Raw genomic sequence first — 27,468 nt, 5'->3', positions numbered from 1 at the left:
TAAGCAGAAACTGGACTCATCAATGAACAGCGCTAATCAGCCACTAATCAGGCACCGAAGTGTTAGCATCTGGGTTATCTGAAGCTCAAAACAAGAGCCAATAGAAGAACAAGATTTTTGGCAGATAAAATACCCACACACTCAACCAACAAATGCATTTTCCTTACAAATGTGGCACCACTGATGGGGAAAATAAACAATATTTCCAACATTACAGGATTTATTGCTAAAAAACATTGTTACAACAAAGAAATGATCACCTACATTTCTTTACTTTTACTTACATAGTAAAATACTATACCTTTGCAAAATGATCCAATAAATGACTCAATAATTGTACGTTTTATTTCAATCATAGTTGTTTGTTTTTTTTTACTGTGATGCCGCTGTCTATTAACTAAGACAAAAAAACATTATTCACACTAAACAGCAGGTCACAGAAATAACTCTGACCTGATCTAACCATGTAACATTTATGTCACATTTGTGTGGGTAATTTACATATTTGAAGACATTTTCTTCAAAATATCCTATTTATTTAATATTTTGTAATTGTGTTGTTGTTCTTGTTGTTGTTTTAGTGGTGACATTACTAGAAATAAAAAACAAAATGACCAAAGGTTCTTAAAAGTGTTGCAAAACGACCTTAAGATCCCCAGACAAGCTTTAGGGAACACTTCCTGAAGGTCTCTTAAAGATTAATGGTTGTTGGGAAGCCAGTGTGTACAATAATAACAGGGCTGCCATCAACAGTACTCATTATAACAGTTTCAATTGTTGTTTTTAGTATTGCACTGGAAGGATTAGCAGTATAATGAATAGGAGTGGTAATACAAGGAGCAGTATAACAATAGCAGCAGAAGTACTTGAGGTAGTAATGCGTGTAACTGTAGCAGCGGTACTTGCAGTCCTCTTGTTAGTACTTTGTACCTTTAAGAATTTTCCCGCGCGGGTCTACAAATAAGGAAAGCGACCGGAAGGAGCAGGGGTATTTCGCGCCAATTTGAAACAACGGAACACAGTCAGTCTGAGCGGCACGAGACACGAGCTGGGACGCGCGCGCCGCCGGAGGTCTTTTTTATTATTATTATTTTAACTGCTCTTCCCCGTCAAAGGTGTGTGGTGGCCTCTCTGCTATTTAAACTTAAACGATACAAACTGGTACCAAAGGCCTAGGTACAGTTTGACCTGAGCTCAGAGTCCAGGCAGGGAGCTGAGCTGACCGATTGTTTCTCTCCGTCAGGTGTTGTAAACATGGAGGAGGCCAACAAGCTGATTGGTACCGGCAAGAAGCACTTGGTGATGGGGAAGGTAGTGGAGGCTGTGAGCACCCTGCAGGAGGCCAGCGGCATGCTGTGAGTTACCCTCAAGTCACGCTGGAGTTTCAGTGAGGTTGAACGTGAAACGGTCCCACAAAGGGCCCATAAAGTGGCCCTCGTGGTTACTTTTAAAACGCTCACTTGGGCTTCCTAAAACTAAACCGTGTGTTTCACTGTTTACATGATTGAAGAGTTTATAGGTGACAGTGCCTCGTGCAGGCTGATTCTGAGCAGGTGTGCAGATTGGTGCAAATGCAAAACGGCCGCTTTTTTTTTTTCTCCCCTCTGGTGTTTGAAAATGAACTTGAACGTGTTTATGCAAATCACAAACTGCCTGCAGCTGTTCTTTGCATGTGAGCAGAAAGCAGTGACATTAGTTTAGCTTAGTGTTTTTCTTAATTTATATATTTCATTTCCATTAGGTTCTGTTTTATTGTTTAAGCTTAAACCTAGTTTGAATAATTCACTTGCTAATCCTTTTTTATATGCCTAGCTTTTTAACTCCACGAATCTTTCTAATTTGTTCTGAAGCAGCACGTGAGCAGTAATGGATGCCTGCTTTTCACTCTAAAATAAATGGTAAATTGTTGTTATAGGGCTAAAGAGTTTGGAGACACAGCGGACGAATGTGGCGAGGCTTTCTTCTGGTATGGCAAAGCTCTCCTGGATTTGGCACGGTAGGTTAATCAGGTTTAAACATGAGAAAGTCCAGCTCTTTAAGGTGAGGATGGAGGGGCCGCTCTGACTGCCAGACTTGTTGTAGGATGGAGAACTCGGTCTTGGGTAATGCTCTAGAGGGAGTGCCGGAGGAGGAAGAAGAGAAACCCAAAGACTCCAATGTTGAGAGCACAGACAATGTAGACGGTAAGGGAATAATGTGATATTTGGCTCGTTACAGTTAATCTAAATGTGCACACATCATTCCCAACTGTTCTGCTGTCAACAGAAAAGACCAGAGACGAGCTGAGGGTGCAGGTGTACGACGCCATGGCGGAGAAGAAAACTGAAGACGGGGAGAAGGTTGAAGGGAAGCAGAGTGAGGATCCACAGGAGAAGACTGAAGGAGCCGAGGCTGGTGACAAAAAGGAAAACACAGAAAAAGTAGAGGGGGAGGCTGAAAAGGACAATAAGAATGATGAAAGCAAATCTGAAAGTAAAGATAAGAAGGAAAAGAGTGGGGAGGAAGTGGATGCAAAGGACGACTCTGAATCTGCTGCTAAGGAGAAGGAGAGGGACTCTGCCGCTGCTAAGAAGGAGAAGACTGCTGCTAAAGAAGAGGAGCCAGCTGAGAAGATGGACTCTGCTGCTGAAGAGGAAGAAGCAGCTGCTGAGGAGGAAGCAGGTGACCTTTGCTCCTCCTGTCCTGATCCTGGCTTGGTAATGGCAGTGTTAGCTGCTGAAGCATGCAGAGCAGTGTATCTAAACTCATGACATTTGCTTGTAGATGGCGAGGAAGATGAGGAAGGTGGCGATGATGTAGAAATGGAAGGTGATGCAGAGGAGCAGGGTGAAGGAGATGCCACTGGAGAGAAGGTACTGAACAAACAGCTCGCATGTTAAAAAAGGACTCAGCTGACTGTGAATTTTGAATTTCATGTTTTCTGTCTGTGTTCCTCTTTTAGGACAGTGACGATGAGGAGGTGGGTAACCTGCAGCTGGCCTGGGAGATGTTAGAAGTGGCCAAAGTCATCTACAAAAGGTAAAGGAAACACTTCAGAGCCATGATTTTTATCTTATCATTTTGCACCTGCATTTCAAGCTTGTAACCTTTTTCCTCTTTGTTCTTATGAAAGGAAAGAGACGAAGGAGGATCAGCTAATGGCAGCCCAGGCTCATTTGAAACTGGGTGAAGTTTCTGCTGAATCAGGTCTGAACAAATGTGCAGCTTTGCACATAATCATTGTTTTCTCTTTGCTGCAATGAGCTTGAGGCTGTGTTGATGGCTGTGTTTGCAGCGGTGCTCAGTTTCTGTCAGGACAAAGTCTGAGCAGCTTGAGATTTCTTTAGTTCGGATTTGTGTACCTAACTCTTGGTTGCAACACAGCTAAAAAGTTAAATCTGCCACTGTGCTGTTTGCCCACTTGGGGGCAGCCTAAATTAGTTGAACCATAAAATGTCTCAGCTTCAACTTTTTGAAATGCTAGTTTTCTGAGTGGATGCTCACATCCACACCCGGTAGTTACAGAACAGGTTTTTTTCGGTCGCATCACCACTTAAAGATCAAATCTTTAGCTGATGAAGTCTGTACTGTTCTCAGCTCATTGCAGTGTCCATGCCTGCTGACCCTGAACAGTGGACGAAACTCTGAGAATGCAGAGTTTGTTTGTTTTTTGTTTTACATGTCAGGTGTTGATTTGCTGCTTCTCTTTTTCAGGGAACTATCCACAAGCACTGGAGGATTTCCAGGAGTGCCTGAAGCTGCAGGTGAAGCACCTGGACTCAGACAGCCGCCTGCTGGCAGAGACTCACTACCAGCTCGGTGTGACCTATAGCCTGAACACGCAGTACAGCGAGGCCATCGAGTCTCTGAAGAGCTCAATCTCTATCATAAAGAACAGGCTTGGTAAGCATCGGCTCCTGGAGTGAAATTAGCTTTCAGAGAATCAATGCAATAATTAATATATTATTAATACAATTCCAGACAAGCTGCAGGAGATGCTTGACAAAGCCGAAGGTCCAGAGGCTCTGCCAGAGGAGAGGAAGGAGCTGGAGGAGCTCAAAGCTCTGCTGCCAGAGATCCAGGAGAAGGTGGAGGACGCCACTGAAAGCCTGAAGACAGCGAGCGCGGCTGTGAAGGATGCACTGGTGAGTTTGGCATGGAGTTTGATTTAGCTGGAGGACGGTCATCAGAGCATAGGCGATCAGTATGCACTGGTTAAAGTGGTGCTATCCACAAAGCGTGATGCCTGAATTGTTTTGGTTTTAGTTGTTAAATGGGATCCATAAAATACATGCTCCATGCTGGTGCTTCAGTGACATGTGAAGTTCAGTTTTTCTATTTGTGTTCTGTTGCTACGCGTCTTCACAAGTAAACCACTTGGTGAAAAATATTTGGGAACTCGATCCATCATTAGTCACACCTCCCTCTGTAAGGTCCGGTGAACAGACTTTCGTGAGATGATCACAGCATAGCCGCCATCATACCTGTGCATCAGAGTTTGTAAAGTTGTATAATCCAATAAACCATGGTCCATGCAAAGTGCCATCTACACAATGATTTACAAATAAATTCCAGGGGCTTGAAAACAAATCCTAATCCATCTTAAATGTTTGGATGATCAGCCACAAGTTTCGGCTTCTCTTTGAGCTGCATGTGCAATCTGTTTCAGGACGGAGGCTCCACTTCCTCTGCCTGTGATGGTTCCACTGTAAAGAACAGAGACTCTTCTTCCACTTCAGAGGTCAGTTACAAGTTTTCATGGCACACTTTGTGAAACAAACTTAAGCCCAACAGGATTGTAAAATTGATGTTTAACTTCCAAATAGATTAAAAGCACATCCACTTCCAATGGCAACACCTCCACAGCTGCAGTCTCTGACATCTCCCACCTGGTCAGAAAGAAGGTGAGGTTTTTTAACTTGCATTGATGTGGTGTAGCTATAATGGTGAGCCTCATTTGACTGCTGCCGTGTATTGCAGAGGAAACCAGAGGAGAGTCCAGTGAAGGAGGATGTGAAGAAGGTGAAGCAGGACAACAGTCAGCCAGGCGAAAAGCTTCTCACTAATGGAGATGCAGGTGAACACGCCAATGATATGGAAGTCGAAAGGTGAGGTGTCATTTCTGTCTGCTGTGCCGTTTACTACTTACAACCTTGAACTTGTCTGAAATCCCATCATCCTCTGTTTCAGTAAGTGAAGCTGCACTTTGTCTCCGTTCAAGAAGAGATTCACCAGCACAACAAGCTCTTAACTGTCTCTTACACGTTTGCTGTTGTAAATACATGTTTGTTTGTTCTCTAGTGTTTGACATTATACTGTGAAATTCAATAAAGATGGTTGGATAAACCTGTGTGTTAAGCCTTCATTACTGGAGCCATGAAAGTGTTTTGTTTTCTGGCAGTTGATGAACTGTCCATAAATGTTTGTACTGGCCACATAAGTGGCTCCTTTAGTCATACTGGTTCTACAGCATTCTTCAGTCTGACTTATTGTATTTAACTATGTGGTCTGAAGAGAGGATTCAGTGTGCCATGTGAGAGCAAAAGTGCAGTTTAATCAAGAGAATGCAAGAACCTGGGCCTTAGAGCTGATAGCTGAATACACGAACAAGAAAATTTAGCTGTGCAGTAACTGAAAGCCTGCGCTTGGATAAAGCACTAGAAAAACAAAGGCTCTGTACCAACCTGATTAATATCACTGGTGTTTTAATTACTGAAAACTTCTGATGCTATTTATGCTTTACAGCTTCCAATACTCATCCTGGCTTAGTTCTACGTAGGGTGGCTCAAAATTTCTGCAGTCATAAATTTTTGACAAGACTCCTGACGTCCCTGGCTGAAATGCAGCCCCAAACCATGACACAGCCTCCGCTGTTTTACAGAAGGCTGTAGACACCCACTGCCTTACCTCCCTCCTGGTCTCCTATACAAACTGACAATTTGAAAATGTTCAAAATTAAATTCATCACTCCATAAAATTGTTGCCACTGACTTTTAATCCAGTTCTTATATATTTGTAAAATTTGGCATACCTCATCCTTTTGTTTCCCTCCCTTAAAAATGGCTTCTTGACAGCAACACCTGATCTCTGATGAGCATTGTCACGTTTTTGTTGCATTATCTTAAGGACATGACTGTAGATGGGTTCAATGAGAGTTAAAAGCTCATTGAGGATAGTGTATGGAGATGTTCTGACTTGATGCAGCTGATTAGATGGTTTGTAATGATTTGTCTAAACCAGACATGACTGCTCACACTTGGTGGTTTCATTAAACAGCAATCTATAGCACTCTTTTCTAGCTCTTCCCCCTGTGAGGTAAACAATAACGGGAAGACAGACCTATAGGAGAAGACATCTTCATTTGCCAGAGAAGAAGAGGTACACATGCAGCTAATTATAGTAATAGCAATAATCACCATGGCTAATTAAAGCCATAATTAAATTATGGCTAAGTTAATTTGTAAATTTTTGTAGTAAACTGTAAATTGTAAATGTTGTAAAACTTTTCTTCTGTCATTTAATGGTCGGGCATTGTACAGCTACAAGCATTTCGCCCCCATGTCATACTGTGTGTGGTTGTGTGACAAATAAAATTTGAATTTGAATTAAAATGCCTGGGCCCTTTATCATGCTCACTGGGACACTGAAATGTGAATGAAAATATGAAGCCATTCTCAGTGTTATATAACCGTGGTGCTTTCCCTGCTAACAAAACTGAAAGCACTGAAGAAAAAAGCTCAAACTGAAGTGTCAAAGACATGTCGGATTTAAAACTATATATTAGTTTTGAAGGCCGACAAAATCTCAACATATTATCAGCAACGTTTTGGAAATCATGATGATTAAAGCTGCAGAAGAGAGAAATCTAGAAAAATAAACATCCCTCCTCCTGCAGCTTCCCCCGCTCTCTATTCTAATCCCATCCATGTGGGTTGAAAAAACACAATACTTTAAATTTAAATACTGCATTATCCCACCACTTCTTACTTCCTGTGAGAACAACTTTTTTTTTTTTCCACGACTCACCGGATCTCAGCCACAAGCCTGTGAATCTCCCGACATGAACTTAAGCCCAGCCCACAGGGCGTGCAGGAATCTCGCTCACACTGAATTTACATCTGCTGCAAGGTTATTAATGTTTTTGTTTCAGATGTAGCCACAGACCTGCTGCTCACAATGTGGGTCACAAAAACAAGTCTGCTTACACATTTCATCCCAAAATTAAAGCACAGCCTCTCAAAGCATTGCATATGTGGGAAACTGGAACTTTTCTATAACAAAAATGTTTCAGTGTTGCATTTACTGATGTTGCCGGGCTGATCTACAGCTGTTATTCTGCTACTCTGTCCTTCAAGAAACAACAATCGTCCTGCAGGAAATACTGGCATCATTTGGACTCCATCTACAAATAGTCACATGATGTGTGGACTTAAAAACACCACAGTAGCCAGATTCATATTGAAACATATCAGCTTGTCAGGAACCAATTTTTATTAATATCATTAATAATGTGTCATCAGCATCATCAATGAAATGAGTTAGTCTGTTTAAAGCAGAATCAAGTGTGCATTCATTGCCCTTCTTTTCTTGATGAACACTTCAGTTCCACAAAGCGAGGAAGAAAAAGGAAGGGGAGGAGACGGAGGGTTTGTGGGTGTGTGTGTGTGGAAAATCGGTCAAAAGAGGGCAGGGACTGCAGTGAAGGAGGAAACGCAGGGAAAACGACGTCTGGCAGAGCAGGAATCTCCCCCTTCACTGGGATATGATTGGTTTTTCCCTTGTGCAAGAACAACAAAAACAAAATCAAAAAAGAAAGATCTTCAGAATGGTGCTCTAAAAAACAAAGATGACAGAGGAAAAGGGGAATTGCTTGCTGGGATGTGGTGTTGGCTGTTGTTGTGTTGTTGGTATTTTTTTCTTCTTCTTCTTTTTGTTCCATAAAGCCACGTTAGGATTTGATGCAGTCGTCGTCATCAGAGGTCTGGCTGCTGCTACTGGTTTCGGACTCGGAGCCCTCCTCGACGTGTGCCTCCGCCACACTCCTCCAGGGGGTGAAGTGGAGGGTCACACCCCGTGTCCTCGGGAGAACCCCATTCCTTTGAATGCCGTTCCTCTTCAGCTGGTCAAAACACAATCACGTCGTTTAATGTGTGAGACAGACTGAGTTGAGCTAGACGTAAGCAGAGTCAGCGTTTCCTCTGAGAGCTCACCTGTTCAGTTTTAGTCTGGAACTCTCTCAGCTCGTCCTCTGTCAGAGGCAGGAAGTTGTCGTCATTTTCTGGGTACTCCTGCCAGCCCATGGCCTTCAGCAACCTAGATAAGCATAGTAATTTTCTGCTTAGCTGTCTGTGTGTTTTGGCCTGTGTGTATATATAAGGCTGTTAGCAGTGTCCTACCTGTGCTCTGCCTCCAGGGAGCTGGACAGGTGTTCGGTGTCTGAGTCACTCAGAGAGTAAGACAGACCATTCTCATGACAGCCTTCCTCGCTGTAGGCTTTGGGCTCTGGGGTGCTGCTTTCACCCTGCAAGAATTATTTTCAAGTTTAGCCCCAGCTGTCCTTTATGTGCTGACAAAAAGCTCTTATCCAGGACCATAACATTACATTTCACACATGACTTCTACGTGCAGAGAATGCAGAGGCCATGATCGTGTTCCACATTCAGCAGCACATTCTCTTAAAGTGTATCTATTATGCTAGTCTCTAGCTCTACATTTTGATTGAGGTTTTAAATGATCTACAGTTAGGACCTGTGCAGGTCCCCTTCCCTAATAATCCCTTCATGTGATTGGCTGCCCATTGCCTGGATTCTATAAACAACCCACGAGCTGTGAGGCACACTTCCTCGTATAAGGAACCATGACCATATACGGAATTTCATGCAGCTTGACACAAGCACAGAAGAGACGTAAAAAGAAGAAACAGTGTGATGAATTTTGCTCTGGCCCTGTGTTTAGCTTAATGGGTCCCTTTTAATACTTTGGGGGGAAAAAAAAACAAAATATCCAAACTGCTGCCTACCTCTCCTGATGTTCCTGGGCTGCTGCTTGTTGTCAGCTCTCCAGTGCCTTCGTCCTTCAGAGCTCTCAGGAACTCGCTCTTACGGTCTGGACCGCGACGCATCAACTTCAGCCGTGATGGAGCAATATCTATGGGAGGAGTCGTGCTTGAAGGGTGCTGCAGGTGTGAGCCGCAAATAGTCATGAAGTGACAGAAAAGGAGAAATAAAAGTTACTATTATTCTTTTTGTTACCTGAGACATCAGTGCAAGAGATCTAAACTATCTGTTCAACTGATTTCAAAGCATGGCAACAATGACACATCTGTAGTAACAGCAAAGCAAGACCTTCACAAAATTGCTTGCTTTTCATTGGGGTTGCTTCATCCTTCTTCTCACCTCTTTTGTAGTATTGTGCTGTGGTGCACTGACTGGGGTGCTGGGTTTGGCTGCAGAGACGGGGCTGGTGAAGACTGAATCTCGGCCTGGCATGTGAAGACCAGACTTTGTGATCTCTCTACCACTGGATTTCCACTGGGTGCTCTGGAAAAGAGGACATGAGAGTGTTTAAAAACTCTTTTACTGCAGGCTACCATGCACGCTGGCCAGTGCACCGGTGTTATCTCTATTATGCACATTTGCTTGATAAGCAATTCTTCTCTCGGAAATTGAATCAAGCAAGCCGTTAATTAACTCAAAACATCTCGACAGTCATACTTTGGTAGGGGCCACAGCCGGCTTTGGGACCAGGTTCTTGTAGACGCTGGAGCCTGTGATGGGAGCTTTGCTGCCGTTGGTTGGCAGGGCACCAGCAGTGGCAAACCCTGCAGAGAAGGCTGTGCTGGGATCCTCCTTGGAAATTTTTTTGATAACCAGCATTTTGGACACCATCTGTTTGCCACTTGGTGGATTTTCTGGAACATAATCAAGACAATCAAATTAAATCTTAGAGATGATGGTGCAAGGGAAAAAATCTTTTGTCTCTTTGAGCACAGAAATTGAGTCAGGGCGAAAAGCTTACCCCATACTCCAGCGTGGGGAGCAACTGCTCGTGTCTGAGCCCCAGGCTTTCCAGTTGTTTCAGGGTTGAGCGAAGGCTAAAAATACAAATAAACAGGTGCCTACATTAAATATGTAATCTTTCAAATTTTGTAATTACAAGTTATGTTTAAAGGCAATAATCTGAGGCATAACACTCATAAATCCTCTTCTGCTTCTATTACAAGGCAAATATTGAAAAGGAGAAAATGGTTCCAGTAGTTATCCCACTGTAATGTAACAGGAAAAACGGAGGTCAACTACTCACAAAGTCCTCCTCCACAAACTTCAGCTTGTCGTCCTTGCTGTCCTTGCGTTCCTCGTTGGGGAATTTGTCCGGGTACGAGGTGCCCTTGCGGGGATGGAAGTTACCATTGCGCTGCCGGTGCCCCCCCTGCCTGTCCCTGTCGCCTCCTCCCCGTTTGGGGTGGCGTCCCTGGTGGTGGTGGCTGTCCTGGGAACCCCGCGGAGCTCCATGCCAGCTGGGCGTTTCCTTCCAACATGAGGCCCCTGCCAGCCCACCGTGCCCTCCTTTAGCCACCCCCGAGTCCACTGAGTCATGTCTCAGAAGCAGAGAGGGCTGCTGCCATCCATCACCTCCAGAGAGAGACACATACAGTGGAAATAATGACTGTCTGACAAGCAATACCAATGAAATGTGACTTTGACAGCAAGGGTTTCCTCACAACCTTCACAAATAACATCTGAATGCCTTGAATCTTTAACAGTATTTCTCTGTGACAGTAATAACCTCTGATGACTCACACTGTGTGCATGTATTTGGTATAAGCAGAGAATGGAGGGACGGCAAAGAAGAAACGCAGAAACTTTTTCCTGGGTGAAGAAATGATTCACCCAGGAAAACAACATCACAGAAAACTGAGATGAAACAGCTGAATAGGAATGTGAGACTCCACACCATCACTGAGATTCACAGAGAAGGTGAGCCATCATTATAAAACTGGCATCACACCACATTTATTCTTAGTTCACACAAACGACTGGATGACAGCAGTAAGAGGGGACTGTACAAAAACAGATTTGCAGGGTGGAGGACACCAAATAACAGCCATATTCTACAGAGAAAGCAGAGACGTGTGTGCGTGCGTGCGAAGGACGATACGGCACCAGCACCACCCATTTACAGCACTGTTATGACACCACTGCCTTCAACACTATAATCCAAGCACATCATATCATTATCCAAGATGGAGACCCAAACTGGATGCTCTTACATCAGAAGTTTATTTCCTGCTTAGATCTTCAGCTACACAAAATGCAAGACTCCAACTCTAGATCTTAAAAACTGGAACAAAAGAATCTAATTCATCTTTCTTTGAGTCTCCATAAAACCCTAACTGTCGATCACTGAGAACAGAAAACAAGTAGTCAACGTCACTATCTTTATAATCCCACCTTAGCAGTTTTGAATACAACCCCCCCCCCCCCCCCCCCCCCAAAAAAAAAAAACAATGTAGGTGGCAGCTGACTTAAATCTAAGGATGATTTTAAAGCCTTGACAGACACCTCCACTCCTCCTACGTGGGTGCGTCAGCTTAAAAAGTCTGATTAGACTTCTTCTGCAGGCTGTGCTGACAGGTACAAAGTGCACTTGACTGATATCTCCCCCATTTCCTTATTGGTTGTCTTATACTGTCCTATTCACTCTTCGTTCACAGCTAGCCGATTTTTTTTTTCTTAAGGGAATGTCCAACATGGCTTCATTCAGCTTTCACCTGACTAGATGTCTAAATCAGAGGGATTCAACCAAGACCCAATTCACCTAAAACTGTCAGACAACAGAAGTCATTACTGCTCATTAGATCATTGTTTTCATTTAATGACTGACCAGTTAAAAAAAACCCAATCATAAACAGCCTAGCCAAGTTTTCCACATTCATAGAATTCCTTCAGTCTACTATTGTTATGTTGTAAATTAATATTTACAGATCACAACAGAAAGGCACAAAACTTTCAAATCTAGAATATTTGTAACTAAAAATTAAATCATACATAATTGTCCAGATCTAAAAAATAATTTAAATTTCCACCCATTTAAAAAAAAAAGAAAAAAAAGAAAGAAAGAAAAAAGCATTTTTTGCAGAATTTGAGTCATGGCTTTACTGCAAACACTTGGCCACTGGGCAAGACTATACCTTTTAATGAGCAAGTACTGGCCCCCAGGCTTCATGTTTGACACTCCTGAGATTAACATGTACTGTAACTTATTAACAAAAAACTACAACAGTAACACAGTGTGTAAAGACCCAGAGGTTGTGTTTTAGCTACAGCTACACAAGATTGTAAGTGAGCTGTTTATACAGTGTGGCAATGCATTTAATTGGAACAGTGTGATATCTGAAAAAGGTATGACTATGTCATGCATTTTTCTCTCTTCAAAGCCATTCCTGAAAGAAAATACATCATATCTGTACAGTACAATATCCTGTTGTTATACTGTTCATTTTTTAAGCGTTTGTATTTTATAACAAACTGCAGAGGACCAGATCAGCCTGGAATCTGTTGTGTGCAGAAATGGGAGAAGCATACGTCCCAGTACATTTGCATAAAGTCAGAGGGAAAGCAGAGGAGGAACACAGCAGAGAGTACTCAGGTTAAAATGTGCTGCATGATATGAAAGGCTTTAAACCACCTCTCTGCAACCTTTTTATTCTTACTGAGAAGTTTAAATACAAAAATGAATAGTAGGCTCCATTCACACTTCCCCTCATGCAGTAAAGCCCCCAGATAATAACAACAGGTTGAACTGTTACCTGTCGGAGCACGCAGGGAGCCATTGTTGAAAAAACCATCAGAAGAGTTGTGGCGGCGGCGGCTCACAGCAGTTCTGGCATCTTTGTGGGGTGGGAGATCACCTTGTTTCTCAAGGTTGGCAGCAGGGGACTGGAGGAGGAGAGAAAGAGAACAGTGTTAATCAAAGCTAACACGTAACAATGCCCAGAGAAAGTGGACAATAACATAACAGGCCACTGCATAACTGGAACTGAAATTAGAGAATTTTTCACTACATTTTCCTACTTTATTTTTGTCCTGGCGAAGAGACTTAGATTAGCTTAATTCCCATCTGTACTTTTTTTTCTCTCCTTCTCCCTCTAACTATGAGTCAATCTATTCTTGAGGAGCGAAAGTGGAGAAAAAAAAAAAAGGAAGACAAAAATGAAACTACATAGAATCGTATAAAGCTTTGTCATAAGAAATGTGCAAATGAGAAAACCTAAAAAAAAATCCAAGCAAACACTGCACACCCAGCTCTTGGTGGTAAATCCTGAAGGTTTAATAATACTGACTAAAAGCGCTCCTCTTGATATGAATCATATCCTAGTCATCGGCTGAGGTTCAAAGATCAAATCAGATTGTGTTCTTCAAGCTTCATGGAGGACTTCTCAACTCAGACACACACAAAAAGAAGCTAAGAAAATGTAGCTTCAGCCTGTCTGGCGTATGCTGGCTAATCCCTTGACATAAATGACACAGAGGTGAAGTTGTGTGCAAGGTGGATAATAACCGTCTAGTATCTCGATTTCACAGAGACCAATGAGCTTGGCAACTGATTACACTAAGCTCCAATAAACCGCTCAAACATGTAAACTACATGCTGAAGATGCTGCTTGGTTTTTAGACTTGGGAATTAACCAGCTTATAAATGTTATTCAGTCAGCATTGTTTTCTTGTTGGCCACCACCTACTGCCGAATGGATAACATCACTTGGTTCAACAGTCAGTATTCATATCTCAGACCACCTCTTTAATTCAATGGTTTTGCATGTCCATGACGCTGATACTGTTATCACTGTTACTGCCCTGATACAGGAAAATATTAATTGCGTAGAAGAGGCTCTTACTTGTGCTGTGAAGACACCGAGAGACCACATCACATATTACATAATGTGAGATATGACACGGGCTACTTCTATTTACACATCTAACATAACTGTTAGACAGCTGACTAGGCATCAATGTTGACCCGAAAAGGGATTTAAAGTGGCCTTATATGCCAGTCAGCAAAATTCAGGGGTAAAAATTTAATCAGCCTACAAAAAAAAAAATGACAGGCTGAAGAATAGAGTGGTAACAAAACACATTTGGTCATCACAAATTTCACTCAAGCAGCATGTGTTGCTATTCTGAAGACCTAGAACCAGTCCCTCCAGGAATCTGACTCCTCACCAGGACATTAAACATCAAACATGGCAAAAGTTTAAAATAAAATGAGATCAGTGAATGTAGAAGCAACACCCGTGAATCAAGAACATAAGTTTCGGAGTTTTCTATTAACTCTTTACTGACTGACTCTGGATTGATGTCAATGACAGCAGTCACCCCTTGTGGTCATAATGGTTTTATCATTTCCACATCCACAGGTATGCAACAGTCCTACTGGCTTTGAGTGAACTTATTTTTATCATCAGACAGTGAGTGTGAGGCTCGGCACAGACATCCACTGCTACAATGCACCAACTGCACGTGCACCTTTCGGGCAGACTTCGAGAGGACTTTGAATAAAACTGCCTGAATCTTCAACAGAGCAGAGTCCCCGTTTAATACAGTCATCTTAGGGCCACAGCTCTAGCTATGATCACTGAAGACCCAAAAACCTATTGTTCTGAACTCAGGTGTGCAAGAGACAGCCAATCAGGAAAAGGAAAAAAAAAAGAAGAGTTGGATTAAAGACAGATTAAAGTTGGATTAAAGACAACATGCTGAAGAAAATTTCTATACATATATAGAGGGAAATGTTAGGATAATAGGTCCTCTTTAAAACCTAATGTGGTACCTTTAGTGGTTACTTGAAGTTGAAAAGGTTTTGATGACCCTCTACTGAACCATGTTCTGACTACACTTTCTGTCCCTAAGCACATTTCATTGCTGAGTGCACACACATGCACTCTCATACTCAGGTGCACAAACACTGTTAAAGGTGTTTGAGCATCAGTGAGAGATACACTTGGAATCTCCGTCTCTCTCTTTCTTTTCTGTTGTGAGCGCATAAAGTACAAACACGCACAGATACGTACACCTACCTTGGCAGGCTGGGGTGTGGAGAAGTTAAGCCAGGCAGGGACAAAGTCATGCTGCGCCATTTAGGTCCAGTGTTTCCGGTCAGTGGATCGAGGCATCAAACCTCATGGCCAGGATCTACCAAAAGATTTTTTTTTAAATTCAGTGTGCAACTGAAAGCACAGAAACACGACCCTCTGATGTAGAATTAAATCCCATTTCTCTTTGATTGCATGTCATCCCTTTCATGTGTTTTGTCTAGCATCAGTTATCTTAAGTTAACTGCTTAAAGTTTTTCCACAAGACAAGCCAAGGAGTCTTATTCTCAGCTGAAAACATGGATGTAAACATCTTGTGCAGAATAATATAGATATTATATTAAAAATATAAGTGCTTGGCATGTTTTAATTCAAATAAATAATTAATTCAAATAAAACAAACACACTACACTAGTTAACATCACGCTCATGCATGTTTGTCCTCATCGGCTGGGTGAAACTTTGACATTACCCCAGAGTCTGTGGCTCTGAAGTCCTCTGCCTCCTCTCTCGGTCCGGCTGGGCTCGGTTCCTCCTCAGGCCTGTTGGCACTGATCAGAGTGTGTGCACTGACAGATGGGAGGCAGCACACCAACAACCTCCTCTCCACCTCCGCCAGGACAGCGCAGCCCCTTTCCCCAGAGGCAGATCCCTTCGTCCAGGGTGAAGCACTTGGAGATATATCAAAAAACTGCAGGAACAATCTGGAATGGCAATCCAGAGAACTGGCCAAACAGGAAGCAGTTTTTGAAGTCCAAGGATAGGAGTCTATGCAGAACAGATTTTCTGTCTTGAACCAGAATCCAGTCAGTTCTAATGCCGGTCTTGTGCAATGAATTCAACTGATTCAAGTCCAGGCAACTTTTTTTTCTTCTTTTTTCTCCAGATAGATTGAATCCCTCAATTTATTTGAACCATTTGCTCATAATCTCATGGTAAGACTTAAAACCTGATTAGACTTGATGCTGATTGGCAAAACAAATTGATTGACTAGTGATTTGTCCCAAATGGGAGGAAGAGCCAGGTTATTATTAATATAAAGAAACAGTCTGTGAAAGTCGTCTGCACTGAAGCATGGACAACGGTTTTTGAAGCAGTTCCACTTTGACACCAGGTGCGTGGAGAGAGACAGGTGTTGTCCTGCCACACTGTGTGCCAGTATGTTTTTTGTGTTGACTCGCCTTTTACCGAATCATTTTAAGACCTACTCAAACACATTCAGAAAAGAAAAATTAATTGAGAGACAGTCTTTTATTGGCAATGGAGGTCACTGCAAACCACTGCTCACCTCATTAAAGTGGTGAAAAGACTGTCTTCGTTTGGAGAAAATAACTCTCAAAGGTTCAAAGTCACATGACAATGAAGCCAGTGAAGCCCTACGTTACATTGCCGACATAATAAGTTCTCGTTAGTGAAACGGTGAAGATGTTGAATGGTACATCATAATGCTGTTTCTAGCATTATATATTTTACTCCCATCAAATTATTTCAGGTTTTGACTGTAGCAGGAACAGTGTGGACCTCTGGTTTCATAGATATGCAAAATCAAAATTCAAAAGTTGAGATGGCTTTAGCAACAGCCAAACATGTCCAAAAAGAAATCCTCAAGTGATCAACTACTCTTTTTCCTCAGGAGAAAAAAGTGAAAGTTGAAAAGCCGCAAGCATCCAAAAAATTGTCAAGTAGGTCTTTCCTTTCCTTTTTGAAAGTGCTTTTCCCCCTCACACAGGAAGTTTCAGTGCAGATTTCAGATTTTCTTGCTTTATGGTTCACGGGTATTTGCACAGGACCTGCAACAAATTTTAAAAGAAAGAAAAAAAGAGGTTTGGCTTAAAGCTCTGGGGGTCAAAAACACACAAAATACTTAAGAGTTACTTGCCAAATTAACTACACCTTTCACAAAGTGGACCTAGCATGCTTTTCATTGCTATAATAACAGATGTTCATATTAAACTTGGCAAACATTTCAAATAATGAGATCAGGCTGATCTTGCTTTCATAGACGGGTTTTATCCCATAACAAGGCCATCTCAGGCACACAGCCACACAGTTCTTCTGGCTGTCAGGACAAAAGCCTCATCCATCTGCTGTTCAAACCCTTTGTTTGCAAGGTGAAGAAAATCAGAGATACGCCGGTTTAAAGGAAGGTGATATTAAAAGGGAGAGCAGTTTCACACAAAGGATGACCCGAGGGTTTCACCGAGGCTCAGTGTAAGTCATACAAGTTTTATTTTGATTGTGAATCATGCAAAGCATCTTTGGAAGAGTCCAGGAATAAAAAGTATGGATGTGGAAACAAACATAATAGGTCCAAATTACCTAACAATACAGATTAATATAAGAACCCAGCAGTACATATAACTTTATGAACTTTTGTTCAGCTTGTGTTCAAACTGTTTTTTTAAACGGTGCACTGTAGAAGTTAATTATTTCAGATGCTAAAATTTTAACTGTAAAACTGGGGTGATCAAATCATTAGAAAACACAGAGCAATAGGTCAATAATGCTGCAAAGTACTACGCCCAAAATAACTATAAGATTGTTTTTCTTCTAAGGCTGCTGCATTAATAAACTTCCCAGACAGAGTAGCTAAACGTAAACGATATTGTATGTCTAGAGCTGCATTACTGCAAACAGCTTCAGTTTGTGTCAGCCATTATCACACTATGAAAAACATTCCGCCCTCACTGATAAACTCCCAAATAACTTCCAATTCAAGAGGAATCAGCTCCAGAAAAAAGGACGCTTCTGACACTCAAAGACGTCTTGAGACATGCAAGAGAGGAGGAAAAAAAATCAATCAGGACTCTGTGATCTCAGATTCCTTTCAGGCTGAAAGCTGGCTCTTTTAAAAACAGTGTCGGGTTTTTTTTAAGTGAAATATTTATACCAGTATAAAAATAACATGCACGCTATCTGCCTGTGCGCAGACTGCTGCGAATATTAATGGGCCCAATAGTGTCTGTAAATACGGCACGAAACTGAGGTGACAATCCCAAACACCCTGTTCGTACACGCACGAAGGCATGGCTCAAAACCCAAACAACAAACAAAAACCCCACAATATATATGCACCCTTGTTTCACTGATTCGGGCTTGATAGCGTGCACCCACTAAACTATTACGTAACAGTTCAACATCAATGAATTTACCACAGGCACGAGGTACAATGTGCAGCGCACACACTTCCTTCACTGTGAATCAACACTCCAATGAATGGCGGCGGCAAAAACACTTCTACCTTTGGAAAACACCCTGCATAACGCCTAAATGCGCTCAACTCACATGTACACAAACACACAAACAGCAGACCCACCTTAACACAGCATACACACACTTCAACTAAATGACTAGCTGAATGTTATGAAGTTAAAAGTTCATCGAAATAATTAAAGACGCTAAGCGGCCAACAAGTACCACACACAACAGCGCTGTCAGATCTGTCCTAACTCCACCGCTAGCTGACTCTGCCAAGATAACTCAGGTTAACGTTAGCATAGGAATTGTTAGCTAATAGCTAGCGCTATCTAGCCTGTTGGGAAGCCCGAGAAAATTGGTTGGTATTTGAAAGGAATTAGCAAGACTAGAGAGCTTAGTCCAGTAAACACGGATTTAATACGCCTACGGTAACTAGAACTGACTATTTAAGCAGTTGTCACGGACATACAATAGAGGTAAACAGACCTTGCTTCGTTGGAACAACACAGTTTCAAAATGGCTACCTTAGCAGCGGCAGCACACATTCATTAGCTTGCTAAGTGCTAGCGAGCTAACTTACAGTCTTTCCTACGATACCTTCCAATAAACAGGATAGTCGTAGATTCAAATATAGACTCACTCTGCAGAGACCAATGACACTGCACTTTTTTGCAAATATAAACTGCTTTAATCGCAGGACTATCGATGTTTGTTTGGGTTTTCGGTGATCTTACCACTGGCGCTGGCACAGGGGGATTCGAACAGCCTCAACTGTGCTCCATTCAAGATCTGACGTGATTATGCAACTCACTGGGAGTCTAACGAGTTTTTCATCTCAGCAGGCTAAACAGTGTGGCTTCGATGTAATTGTTATAAACTCCGATAAATAAAATATACAAATGTCTAAAGATACAACATTATGTTTCTTTGTTATTTTTCGAAATATTCAAAGAAAACGGCGATAATAGTAAACAATGTGGGATTTTGCAACCTTGAACGCAACATAATACCTCCCCGCCAAGGACAGCCAATCCAGTCGATATCAGAGTCAGTCTGGTTCCGCTAAAAAATATTAAGAGACAGGCATTTAATCGAGCGCCGATATCCTGACGGCAAGCAAACGACCTCTACTTTAGCATATGAAATATGAACTTTCTCACAATTTGTTATATGTTTTTGTGTTTTCGGTGGCCACTGAAAACCGTTCTATGACTAACATTTATATGATAACGTTTAGGTAACTATAAATCCTGTGGTTTATAGGTTGTTACATTAGCACAGCCTCGTATTACATCAGGTTGAGGTTAATGCTAGCTGCACCAACGTTAGCTCAGGGTGTATCTCGTCACTGAAACTAAAGATTGCATGTGCTGTGTAAGTGTGATTCTTTTTCCACGCTGAATATGATTGGCTTCGTCTCTGGAAGACGTATTTTGTCTGGGGTAAGAATAGCAAAAGTTTGCATTTGATAAATATATCATGCCTACTAACGAATGCAATAATTCTCTAGGTGCCAGCAGAATATTAATGATGTTCTGTGATTGTGCATGGTTTCAGGTTCCAGTATGGAGATGTCTTCAGCAAATAAACAGATTACCAAACTACAGCACAGAAACTGTGCTGCTTCACACTCGAGCCTCCTCTGTCTTTATGTCATTCAGACCATCTACCACCAGCAGACTGTTGAACATCAAACCTGTGAGCTGGCACACATCACATCTCTGCCACGAGGATTCCAGAGGCAAATCAGAGAGAAGTGACAGCAAAGAGGGTTTCAGTTTAAGAGCCCTCGCCAAGGCTCCCAAACCAGCTCTGTACCTGGGATTTTCTGGTCTCATCCCCTTTATCTCTGCCCCTTTTCTCATGGCTGCCACACAATCTTTCCACCCTGAAGTGGCATATGCTCAAGTGGTGTACGGAGCTTCTATAGTGTCATTCCTGGGAGGTGCCCGTTGGGGGTTTGCCATCCCAGCTGGTAGTCCCGCACAGCCAGACTGGATGAATTTGGGTAACAGTGTGGTGCCGTCGCTTCTGGCCTGGCTGGCGTTGCTCTGCAGGGACAACATAGCTGAAGGAGCTCTAGTTGTTGTAATGGGACTGGGCCTGTCACTGCATTACGACCTGACTCTTCTGCCTGGCTACCCTGCCTGGTTCAAAGCCATGCGAACTGTTCTCACTCTGGTTGCCACCTTTTCTCTGGTGGCCACGTTGGTGCTTAAAAAGCTCTGTCCAGAGAAGAAGTTCATAGAGACTTAGAAGTGATTTTAACAGGATAGTTTGTCTCTTTAACTGCATGAACATAAGAATGGAAAACATCAGGTGAACATCTGCAGACAGTCGTTGTGGTGCTACAGTTGAATGAGCCAATTTTGCTCTTATGTAAATAATACATAATAATTTGAAAATAAATAGCAGTTGTTTCCTGGGTTGCAAAATATCTGGAGAAATTCCCATCTCATGAGGAGTGAGTTAAATACCTAAATATAGCAAAGAACAAACAATGGGCTTAAGAATTCCTTTAACACATGCAGAATCATGCTCTTTGCTGCGCTAAACACAGGGGAAAAATACTCTTTTGGAACATGTGTGTAAACAGATTATTTAAACATGTCTTTTTTTATGTGAAAAGTTGAGATAATAAAAATCGAGCTTCAGGCAGCTTTTAGTCAAAACAGCTGTAGAAATTCATGTGCTTTTGTTTATAGTTCTAACCTGCTGCCTCAGCTGTGTTAAACATGAATTATTCATGTTCATTCTTCTTGCATCACAAACTTTAAGGTCACCAGCTACTTTATTAGGTACACCTGTTCTTTAATGTAGATATATAATTAGCCAATCACATGGCAGCAATTAATTCAGGCCCGTGAAGTTCAAACTGAGAATCAGAATGGGGAAGAAAGGTGAACGTAGCATGGTTGTTAGTGCCAGACGGTCTGATATGAGTAACCGCCAAGGTATCGAGATTTGTGTCTCTGAACGCACAGCATGTCAAACATTGAAGCAGATGCGTTACAAGAGAAGAAGACCACACCGAGTGGCACTCCTGTCAGCTGAAAACAGGAAACTGAAGTTCACATTTAGGTAGAAATGGCTGTCCATTAAACAGACACACTGGAGTTTTTATAGCAGAGTTGGAAGTAAGTGATCCCACATTTACAGCCTCAGTGTTTTGTAAACATCGGCTCCAAATAGATGAGCCACAATCCCAGTAAGACGTCCAGTGTAATTACAGCAAGTGTGACTGCTGTAGTTCGCTTGTTTGCACAATACAGAAGACAACTTTCCCGCTTCAAACAGCTTTACATCCGTGTAACGAATCTAATAATACTAACATGATCGTTCACAAATGAACCCAACACACCTACGTACCATCACCTAGGATATCGGGGAGTAATGTCCTCCTGCATGCTGGTGTTTGCACAGAACTATCAGAGGGGATTATTACATTTTAACTACACTGAAAAAGAAGGGAATAAGGTTAAAATGAAATAAAGCATACACATAACTGTTTTGCGATGTTTATTAAGTCTGAAAAGCAGCATTATCAGTGTGGTGTAGTATTGTGTTTTTGCAAAGGTTTAACTGTGCATGATAGAAAGAAGCTGTGCTGTGGCACCGCTTCGGTCAGCTTGAAAACAAGAGGAAATGTGATACCATAAAGATGCTGAACATATTTCTAAGCGATAGGCTGCACACCTCAACATCAGATAGTACAAATCTGAAATGATAAAGCAGTCTTTACTTGCTCAGAATGAAGTGTAAACAGCGATGGAGAGGCACTAGTAGAAACATATGTACATAAATAATCCAGTGGAATGAAAAGGAGTGCTCTGGCATGCTGTTCGAGTCCACAGAAATTTTTAAACTTAATGCAGCCATAGGTTTTATGTGGTTCTACTGTCAACTAGGCTCAAGGGCTCGGAGTGGTAATGCACCGCCCTCCAAAAATTCTTTAAAAGAAACTAAACAGTGCTTCATCACCTGCCAGCAGTTTTCTTAGTGCCCCACGGGACTTTCAAAAAACCCTCTGTGGTTCATCAAAAATAGAACTTCTATAAAAAATAATCGTCATCACCAAGATAGCTGTGCCTTCCAATATATTGTTCTAACGTTGTGACTGAATTGAAAATAAGGACACAGGAGAGTCATGTAACAGTAAAAAGAACATTTTGGCAGATTTCAGTACTAAATGTGCTTTCATGTTCATATTCATTGATTAATTTAAAAAAACAAAAAGGAGACATCCATGTATAAATACTATGACAACATATGAAAGGCTGTTTAAACCAAAACACACTTTTCTGTATGTCTCTTAAGGTGCAGCTTTTCTCCAGTTTATGCTGTGTTTGGTGAATGATTCAGGTGCAGGACATTCCCGTCTGTCAGAGCACAGCCAGCCCGCCGTCGCAGCGGCTGGTGATCATGTTGCCGACCTCGGTCCAGGTGTCCAGGTGAGGGTCGTAGATCTCCACGGAATCCACCGTTACGGGTGCGGAGAAGTCTCTGGTGGTTGCTCTTCCTCCAACCGCATACAGCAGCCCGTTTACTGCCGACACCGATACACCTGCGCGTGCCGTAGACATCGCAGCGACCTCCACCCATTTCTCCTGCGGACAGACGTTTGCAGACGTGAGGAGAACGTTGGAGCGTCTGTTAAAATTTGTAAACAGATTATTTTGGCTCTTTACCTCCTCTGGGCAGTACTTCTCTACTGTCTCCAAAGCACCAAGAGCTTCGTTCCAGCCGCCCACAGCATATATGCAGTTATTGAGACATGCGACGCCCACGTAGGCCCGTCGAGTGGCCATGACGGGCAGGGCGCTCCATCGACGCGAGATGGGATCATACACCTCTGCTGAGCGCAGCTCCATCCCTTCGTCGCTGATCCCTCCGATCACGTAAATGAAGCCTGGGTAAAAACCATTGCGTTTAGAGCTGACCTCCAGAACTGAGGGTTCAGGTGGTGACGTGCAAAGAAAAATGCGAAAACAGTGCAAGTACTTCTCGTTACAATCTTTCTTCTGCATAACAAATATGATTAAAGCTTTTACGCCTGATTATACAGATGTGTTTATTTTGTTTAAATGTATTAAAGGGACGGACACACCTTGGAACTCACAACAGCCAAAGTAATAGCGGGGAACAGCCATGCTGCCAATGACCTCCCACTTGTTCTCCTCCGGGTCATATCGCTCCATGGTTTTTCCGATTTCAGAGCCAATCCAACCACCTGCAGAAGAACAGGAAAAACACGACTTAAAGTTTGTGCAGAAGAAAGTGTCACCACTTGTCGGTCATCTCACCACTTATTTGGGCAAATATTTTTGAAGCATTATTTAAATACAATACATTTTTTGCATTCTACTGAGATTTACAAATCACTGCATGCTGTTTATATTTATATTTTACGCAGCATCCCGGATTGTAAGAAAGCCCTTTCTCACTCTGCATTTGCAGACTGCCACATCTCTCTATTATGTTTGTGAGTGAAATTAAATCAGGCACATTTTCTCCTAAATACTCCCATGATGCCCGTTATGATTTAATTACACTTACTAAGCTATTTTATTGTCCTTTCACAATGTGGTATTGCACAACCTCAACTTCTGCAGCAAGAACTCGTGCATTTAAATTTTCACTTTCAGTGTTTTCTATTGTCTTCTAAGTTCTTAGAATTTCTTTAAACCACTAGGTGGTGTGTTCTAGTTCTAGTGTGACCCTTACCGAGTGCATACAGAGCTCCGTGGCAGGGGCAGACACCGACTCCGCATCGAGGGAAAGTCAGAGACGCCACGGCGGCCCACTGTTTCGTAACTGGGTCGTATCTCTCTGTGCAGTCAAAAATCATCGAGTCTTTTTCCCCTAGTAAGGAAAAGAAAAGACCATTTGTTGTCAGATTTCTACTCATTAAAGTTAATTCTCTATTTAAAGCAGAGCAAACTCCCAGCTCTCTCTCCCTCACCTCCCACCACATAGATCATGCCTTCCAGGACTGCGACTCCTAGCCCGCTGCGGGCCTGATGCAGTGACGACACGGTGGTCCAGTACTGGTTGAAGGTGTCAAAGCGTTCCACGCAGCTTAGCGCCCGGCTGTCACTCCAACGGCCGCCCTGCAGCCGAGTGTAGCCTCCTGACATGAGACGAGAAGAAAAGCTCCACCATCAGATCTGCTGCATTGCAAGACTAATTTAAATCTTGGGACCCTTTACTCCACCCCACTTAGACGTAACACAGCAAAGATACTAAACCTATGGCATAGAGGTATTTCCTGGCTTTTCTTCTGGGTCTCATCTTGGCTGGCTGTAGCTGACTGTACATCTTATTTTCTTTGGGGGACTTTGTGACTTCAGTGTATTCCCTCAGCAGAGTCTGCAGTGCCACCCGCAGGCTGAAGTCAGTAATACCTAAAAATGTAAGAAAAAATGAGGCTTTGAATCTCAGGAGTTACTTCAAATTTTCAAATAATGTATTAAACACACGACATTGAAAGTATAAAATGCAACAGGAGGAAGAATGTCACAAGTTTCCTACCTTCTATGTACTTGAACAGCCTCTGTGGGGAAAGCAGAGGGAAGCGGACTGGTTCCAACACCTCTACCACATGTTTTTTCCTCTTTGCCACGTCTTGGAGAACCCACTCCATGGCTGCCGTAAAAACCTGGTACTCATCCTCGATCCTCAGCTCCTCACTTTTTAAAAGTCTCACCAGCTGCTCTTTTGACAGGCCCCTGAACTCATCAGTGACACACACCTAGAGGGGAAGCGGTCGAGAGGGTCGATTTGTGAACGTTTGACGTGGAAATTACAGAAAGAGTTTAAGTAACATAAATGTTGTTGCTGATGGAAATTAATGATACTGTTTCATTTTAACAGAAAATAAAACACAGACTTGGTCTTTTGTGTGTACCTCTAGGAAGTGAACATGGATGTAGTTCTCAGTAAACTCCAGCATGTCCATGCAGGCGATCTGCTCCAGGAACTGAAAGATGCCCACACAGTTGGATGGGTCCATGTGACCCTTAAGAAACTCCCCACAGATGGACACCACCTCATTCAGCTGCAGCATGTCGGCTGCCACCATCAGTTCCTGAACATTCTCCACAGTGACGCCGATCACTCCTAAACAGAAAGAGAGCACATTTCCAACTAGGAAAAAAGAGACTGAGCAAATAAGTGCTTACATTTACATATCACTGTAAAAAATTAGTTATTAAAGAGCCCTGACAGATGGGTAAAAGCAGAAGGAAGGTAAAAAAAAGACATAGAAAACCAAACTGGAAGCCAAATTTAAATGAAATTTAAAATGTAATATAATAAAAGAGCAAAAACTGACATTAAAAGGATAAAAACCCCAAAAGGACCTGTTAGCAGAAATACAATCACCTTTACATTTAAGCCATGACTTTGTACAGCTATCTGTAGATCTAACGCTGCAAACTTTCTTGCAAAGGATCAACATTTCTGCTTTGTAACTCAGGGTCATACCCATATGTGTGCTTTACATGTGATCGGTAAAGTCTGTCAATGGACAGAAATCAGGATTGTTATGATGCAGTGTGAAGCCTAGCTGCTGGATTCTGAATCAGCTGCTGAAGAGAGATTGATGTTGGAAAGGAGGCAGGTGTGTTAGTCAGGACCAGAGAGAAGATACACACGAATGAGATTTCCCTAGTCTCCAAACACACTCCCAAATATCTGCTAACAGCCTTAATTAGTTAATTTGCATTTAACAGGTAACACTGCTGTCTTGAAGGGAAAGTATATCTGAGAGATTGGGAATGCTACAAAACAACACAAATATTCAAGAAGTTCAAGACGGGGATATCAGGGCTGATGCAGACCTGTGTATATGAACTCCAGCAAGATTTCAAAGACATCAGTGTCCACTCCAAGGATCTGCACTTCCTCTTTGTCTGCCTCCCTCATCCCACCAGCGAACAAGGCAGAGAAGTAGGGGCTGCTGGCAGCAAGCACTAGCCGGTGCACCTTGAAGACACGGCCGCCGACTTTAAGCCCCACGTCACAGAAGTCGGAGCGGAGGCGCATCTTGTTCATCTGGGCCAGGATGAGTCTGGCGTAGCGATCTGAAGCCAGCACAGCTTGCTCTAAACCCTGGGTTGCCATGGCAGCTGCACCAGGATTACGGCAGCATCCACTGGACGTCGACACAGAGATGGAGGACATGGCAGCGAAGGTACCTCTGCTTTACCATGGAGGCCAGTATCCTCAATCCTCCTCTCCTGCGAGGCTCGGGCCTGAAAAGCACAGCACACAAAACCAAAACACAGAGGCTCAGTGCATTGTTGTGTAACCAGCAACTTCTGATTTATCGGCTACCGATGAAAGACAAATAAGAGTAAACCTCCCCTTCTTTGTTGTTCCACAGGAAAACATAACGAAGCATTAAAAAAAAATAGTCGCCACTCATCCCACTGCTGTTATATGATCTGTAACACACACACCTGCCGGGCATGTTAGCCGTCTGGCAGCTCGCTAGGGTGCTTGTCAGTGATCATAGTCTGCACGACAGTACCAATACTCGACCAGTCCCTTTCCAGACGGAGAATTACTGACGGAAGTACAAAAAATAAATAAAAAAATGCAGCGTTTATTTTGCATTTACTGGCAACTCACCCTTAAGTTTGCTGATGAGGATGCAGGCAACTTCCGTCAGCCTGCAGGCTGTCAATACGTTTTTCCTGGACCGACTGCATTGGTCTGAATCTCCAGACGTAACTAATTGATCCACGAGAGGGGAAAAAATTAATTTCTTTTAATTTGCACCACTGATACCGACAAGTTTTTATCTTTGAGTCAATTTAAATTAAACAAATATTTTTCTCTGTTATTTTAGTCTAATTATAATAATTAATTTAAACGTTATTACCAGTTTGCCCCAAATTCAGGTCAGGTTTGTATTAGCACTCACCGCCAGGTGGCAGTGTTGGCTTTGAAGGAGCGGCATGTCCTTGACAATAGGCCATAGCAACCCAACGTAAATTATCACAATATTCCTACATATTTGTCCCCCGGTACAGTGTTATTTTTTTAGGCTTTAAGCTCTTTCGTTTGAGCCCACTGTCAGACTCACTGGGCTGCCCTGTTTACTTTATCTTGGGATCAGATTAGTTTAAGTATTATGTTGGAAAACTGTTAGTACATACACTCTGGGACTCTGGGCCCTTTAACCGTGTCTGCTG

At 42.5% G+C, this 27,468-nt stretch overlaps 4 protein-coding genes across 9 annotated transcripts; 2 read left to right on the top strand and 2 right to left on the bottom strand.

Annotated features, from left to right (window-relative positions):
• Nucleotides 1-975: 975 nt before the first annotated feature.
• Nucleotides 976-5,342, top strand: LOC102300639 (histone-binding protein N1/N2). Its single transcript, XM_005935674.3, has 14 exons — nucleotides 976-1,115; nucleotides 1,244-1,355; nucleotides 1,916-1,996; nucleotides 2,083-2,183; nucleotides 2,266-2,661; nucleotides 2,764-2,852; nucleotides 2,942-3,018; nucleotides 3,113-3,186; nucleotides 3,694-3,882; nucleotides 3,961-4,124; nucleotides 4,649-4,720; nucleotides 4,806-4,883; nucleotides 4,960-5,087; nucleotides 5,170-5,342. The coding sequence occupies exons 2-14, from the start codon at nucleotides 1,255-1,257 to the stop codon at nucleotides 5,174-5,176; spliced, it is 1,557 nt and encodes a 518-aa protein (XP_005935736.1). The 5' UTR covers nucleotides 976-1,115; nucleotides 1,244-1,254; the 3' UTR covers nucleotides 5,177-5,342.
• Nucleotides 5,343-7,431: 2,089 nt separating this feature from the next.
• On the bottom strand, nucleotides 7,432-19,102 carry gpbp1l1 (GC-rich promoter binding protein 1-like 1). Of its 4 annotated transcripts, none has more exons than XM_005935675.1 (12): nucleotides 19,003-19,102; nucleotides 15,543-16,860; nucleotides 15,056-15,170; nucleotides 12,788-12,917; nucleotides 10,282-10,610; nucleotides 9,997-10,072; nucleotides 9,693-9,889; nucleotides 9,375-9,518; nucleotides 8,999-9,154; nucleotides 8,376-8,500; nucleotides 8,190-8,292; nucleotides 7,432-8,098 (listed from the first exon to the last, which is right to left on the bottom strand). In XM_005935675.1, the coding sequence occupies exons 3-12, from the start codon at nucleotides 15,113-15,115 to the stop codon at nucleotides 7,928-7,930; spliced, it is 1,491 nt and encodes a 496-aa protein (XP_005935737.1). In that variant the 5' UTR covers nucleotides 15,116-15,170; nucleotides 15,543-16,860; nucleotides 19,003-19,102; the 3' UTR covers nucleotides 7,432-7,927. The 4 variants fall into 4 exon arrangements, with proteins under 4 accessions (XP_005935737.1, XP_005935740.1, XP_005935739.1 ...); XM_005935678.3 differs by having other exon boundaries at nucleotides 18,909-19,042; XM_005935677.3 differs by lacking the exon at nucleotides 19,003-19,102 and adding an exon at nucleotides 18,849-18,993.
• Nucleotides 19,103-19,337: 235 nt separating this feature from the next.
• On the top strand, nucleotides 19,338-21,008 carry LOC102301864 (transmembrane protein 69). Of its 2 annotated transcripts, none has more exons than XM_005935680.3 (2): nucleotides 19,338-19,642; nucleotides 19,826-21,008. In XM_005935680.3, the coding sequence occupies exons 1-2, from the start codon at nucleotides 19,634-19,636 to the stop codon at nucleotides 20,522-20,524; spliced, it is 708 nt and encodes a 235-aa protein (XP_005935742.1). In that variant the 5' UTR covers nucleotides 19,338-19,633; the 3' UTR covers nucleotides 20,525-21,008. The 2 variants fall into 2 exon arrangements, with proteins under 2 accessions (XP_005935742.1, XP_005935741.1); XM_005935679.3 differs by having other exon boundaries at nucleotides 19,339-19,710.
• Nucleotides 21,009-21,773: 765 nt separating this feature from the next.
• On the bottom strand, nucleotides 21,774-27,023 carry LOC102302372 (intracisternal A particle-promoted polypeptide). 2 transcript variants are annotated; one of them, XM_005935684.3, is made up of 10 exons: nucleotides 26,903-27,023; nucleotides 26,110-26,523; nucleotides 25,176-25,387; nucleotides 24,800-25,019; nucleotides 24,517-24,672; nucleotides 24,231-24,398; nucleotides 23,993-24,130; nucleotides 23,376-23,498; nucleotides 22,957-23,177; nucleotides 21,774-22,875 (listed from the first exon to the last, which is right to left on the bottom strand). In XM_005935684.3, exons 2-10 carry the CDS (start codon nucleotides 26,450-26,452, stop codon nucleotides 22,651-22,653), a joined length of 1,806 nt encoding a protein of 601 aa, XP_005935746.1. In that variant the 5' UTR covers nucleotides 26,453-26,523; nucleotides 26,903-27,023; the 3' UTR covers nucleotides 21,774-22,650. The 2 variants fall into 2 exon arrangements, with proteins under 2 accessions (XP_005935746.1, XP_014193405.1); XM_014337919.2 differs by lacking the exon at nucleotides 26,903-27,023 and adding an exon at nucleotides 26,731-26,895.
• Nucleotides 27,024-27,468: the final 445 nt, after the last annotated feature.

This window comes from Haplochromis burtoni, unplaced genomic scaffold, assembly GCF_018398535.1.
Source record: "Haplochromis burtoni strain Fernald_Lab_line unplaced genomic scaffold, NCSU_Asbu1 Contig_199, whole genome shotgun sequence".
In the NCBI taxonomy this organism is placed as follows: domain Eukaryota; kingdom Metazoa; phylum Chordata; class Actinopteri; order Cichliformes; family Cichlidae; genus Haplochromis; species Haplochromis burtoni.
Note: the sequence above shows the minus strand (reverse complement) of the source record. Positions and strands in the feature narration are given on the sequence as shown.

Excerpts from the sequence above, each read along its gene's own strand:
- LOC102300639 (XM_005935674.3), top strand. The coding sequence starts at position 1,255 with ATGGAGGAGGCCAACAAGCTGATTGGTACCGGCAAGAAGCACTTGGTG. Across the intron at positions 2,184-2,265 it reads GAGCACAGACAATGTAGACG|AAAAGACCAGAGACGAGCTG; the intron begins GTAAGGGAATAA and ends TGCTGTCAACAG. Across the intron at positions 3,883-3,960 it reads TATCATAAAGAACAGGCTTG|ACAAGCTGCAGGAGATGCTT; the intron begins GTAAGCATCGGC and ends ATACAATTCCAG.
- gpbp1l1 (XM_005935675.1), bottom strand. The coding sequence starts at position 15,115 with ATGGCGCAGCATGACTTTGTCCCTGCCTGGCTTAACTTCTCCACACCC. Across the intron at positions 9,890-9,996 it reads TCCCCACGCTGGAGTATGGG|AAAATCCACCAAGTGGCAAA; the intron begins GTAAGCTTTTCG and ends ATTATGTTCCAG. Across the intron at positions 8,099-8,189 it reads TCCAGACTAAAACTGAACAG|CTGAAGAGGAACGGCATTCA; the intron begins GTGAGCTCTCAG and ends TGTTTTGACCAG.
- LOC102301864 (XM_005935679.3), top strand. The coding sequence starts at position 19,672 with ATGATTGGCTTCGTCTCTGGAAGACGTATTTTGTCTGGG. Across the intron at positions 19,711-19,825 it reads GAAGACGTATTTTGTCTGGG|GTTCCAGTATGGAGATGTCT; the intron begins GTAAGAATAGCA and ends GCATGGTTTCAG.
- LOC102302372 (XM_005935684.3), bottom strand. The coding sequence starts at position 26,452 with ATGTCCTCCATCTCTGTGTCGACGTCCAGTGGATGCTGCCGTAATCCT. Across the intron at positions 24,131-24,230 it reads CATGATCTATGTGGTGGGAG|GGGAAAAAGACTCGATGATT; the intron begins GTGAGGGAGAGA and ends TTTCCTTACTAG. Across the intron at positions 23,499-23,992 it reads CGGAGCTCTGTATGCACTCG|GTGGTTGGATTGGCTCTGAA; the intron begins GTAAGGGTCACA and ends GTTCTTCTGCAG.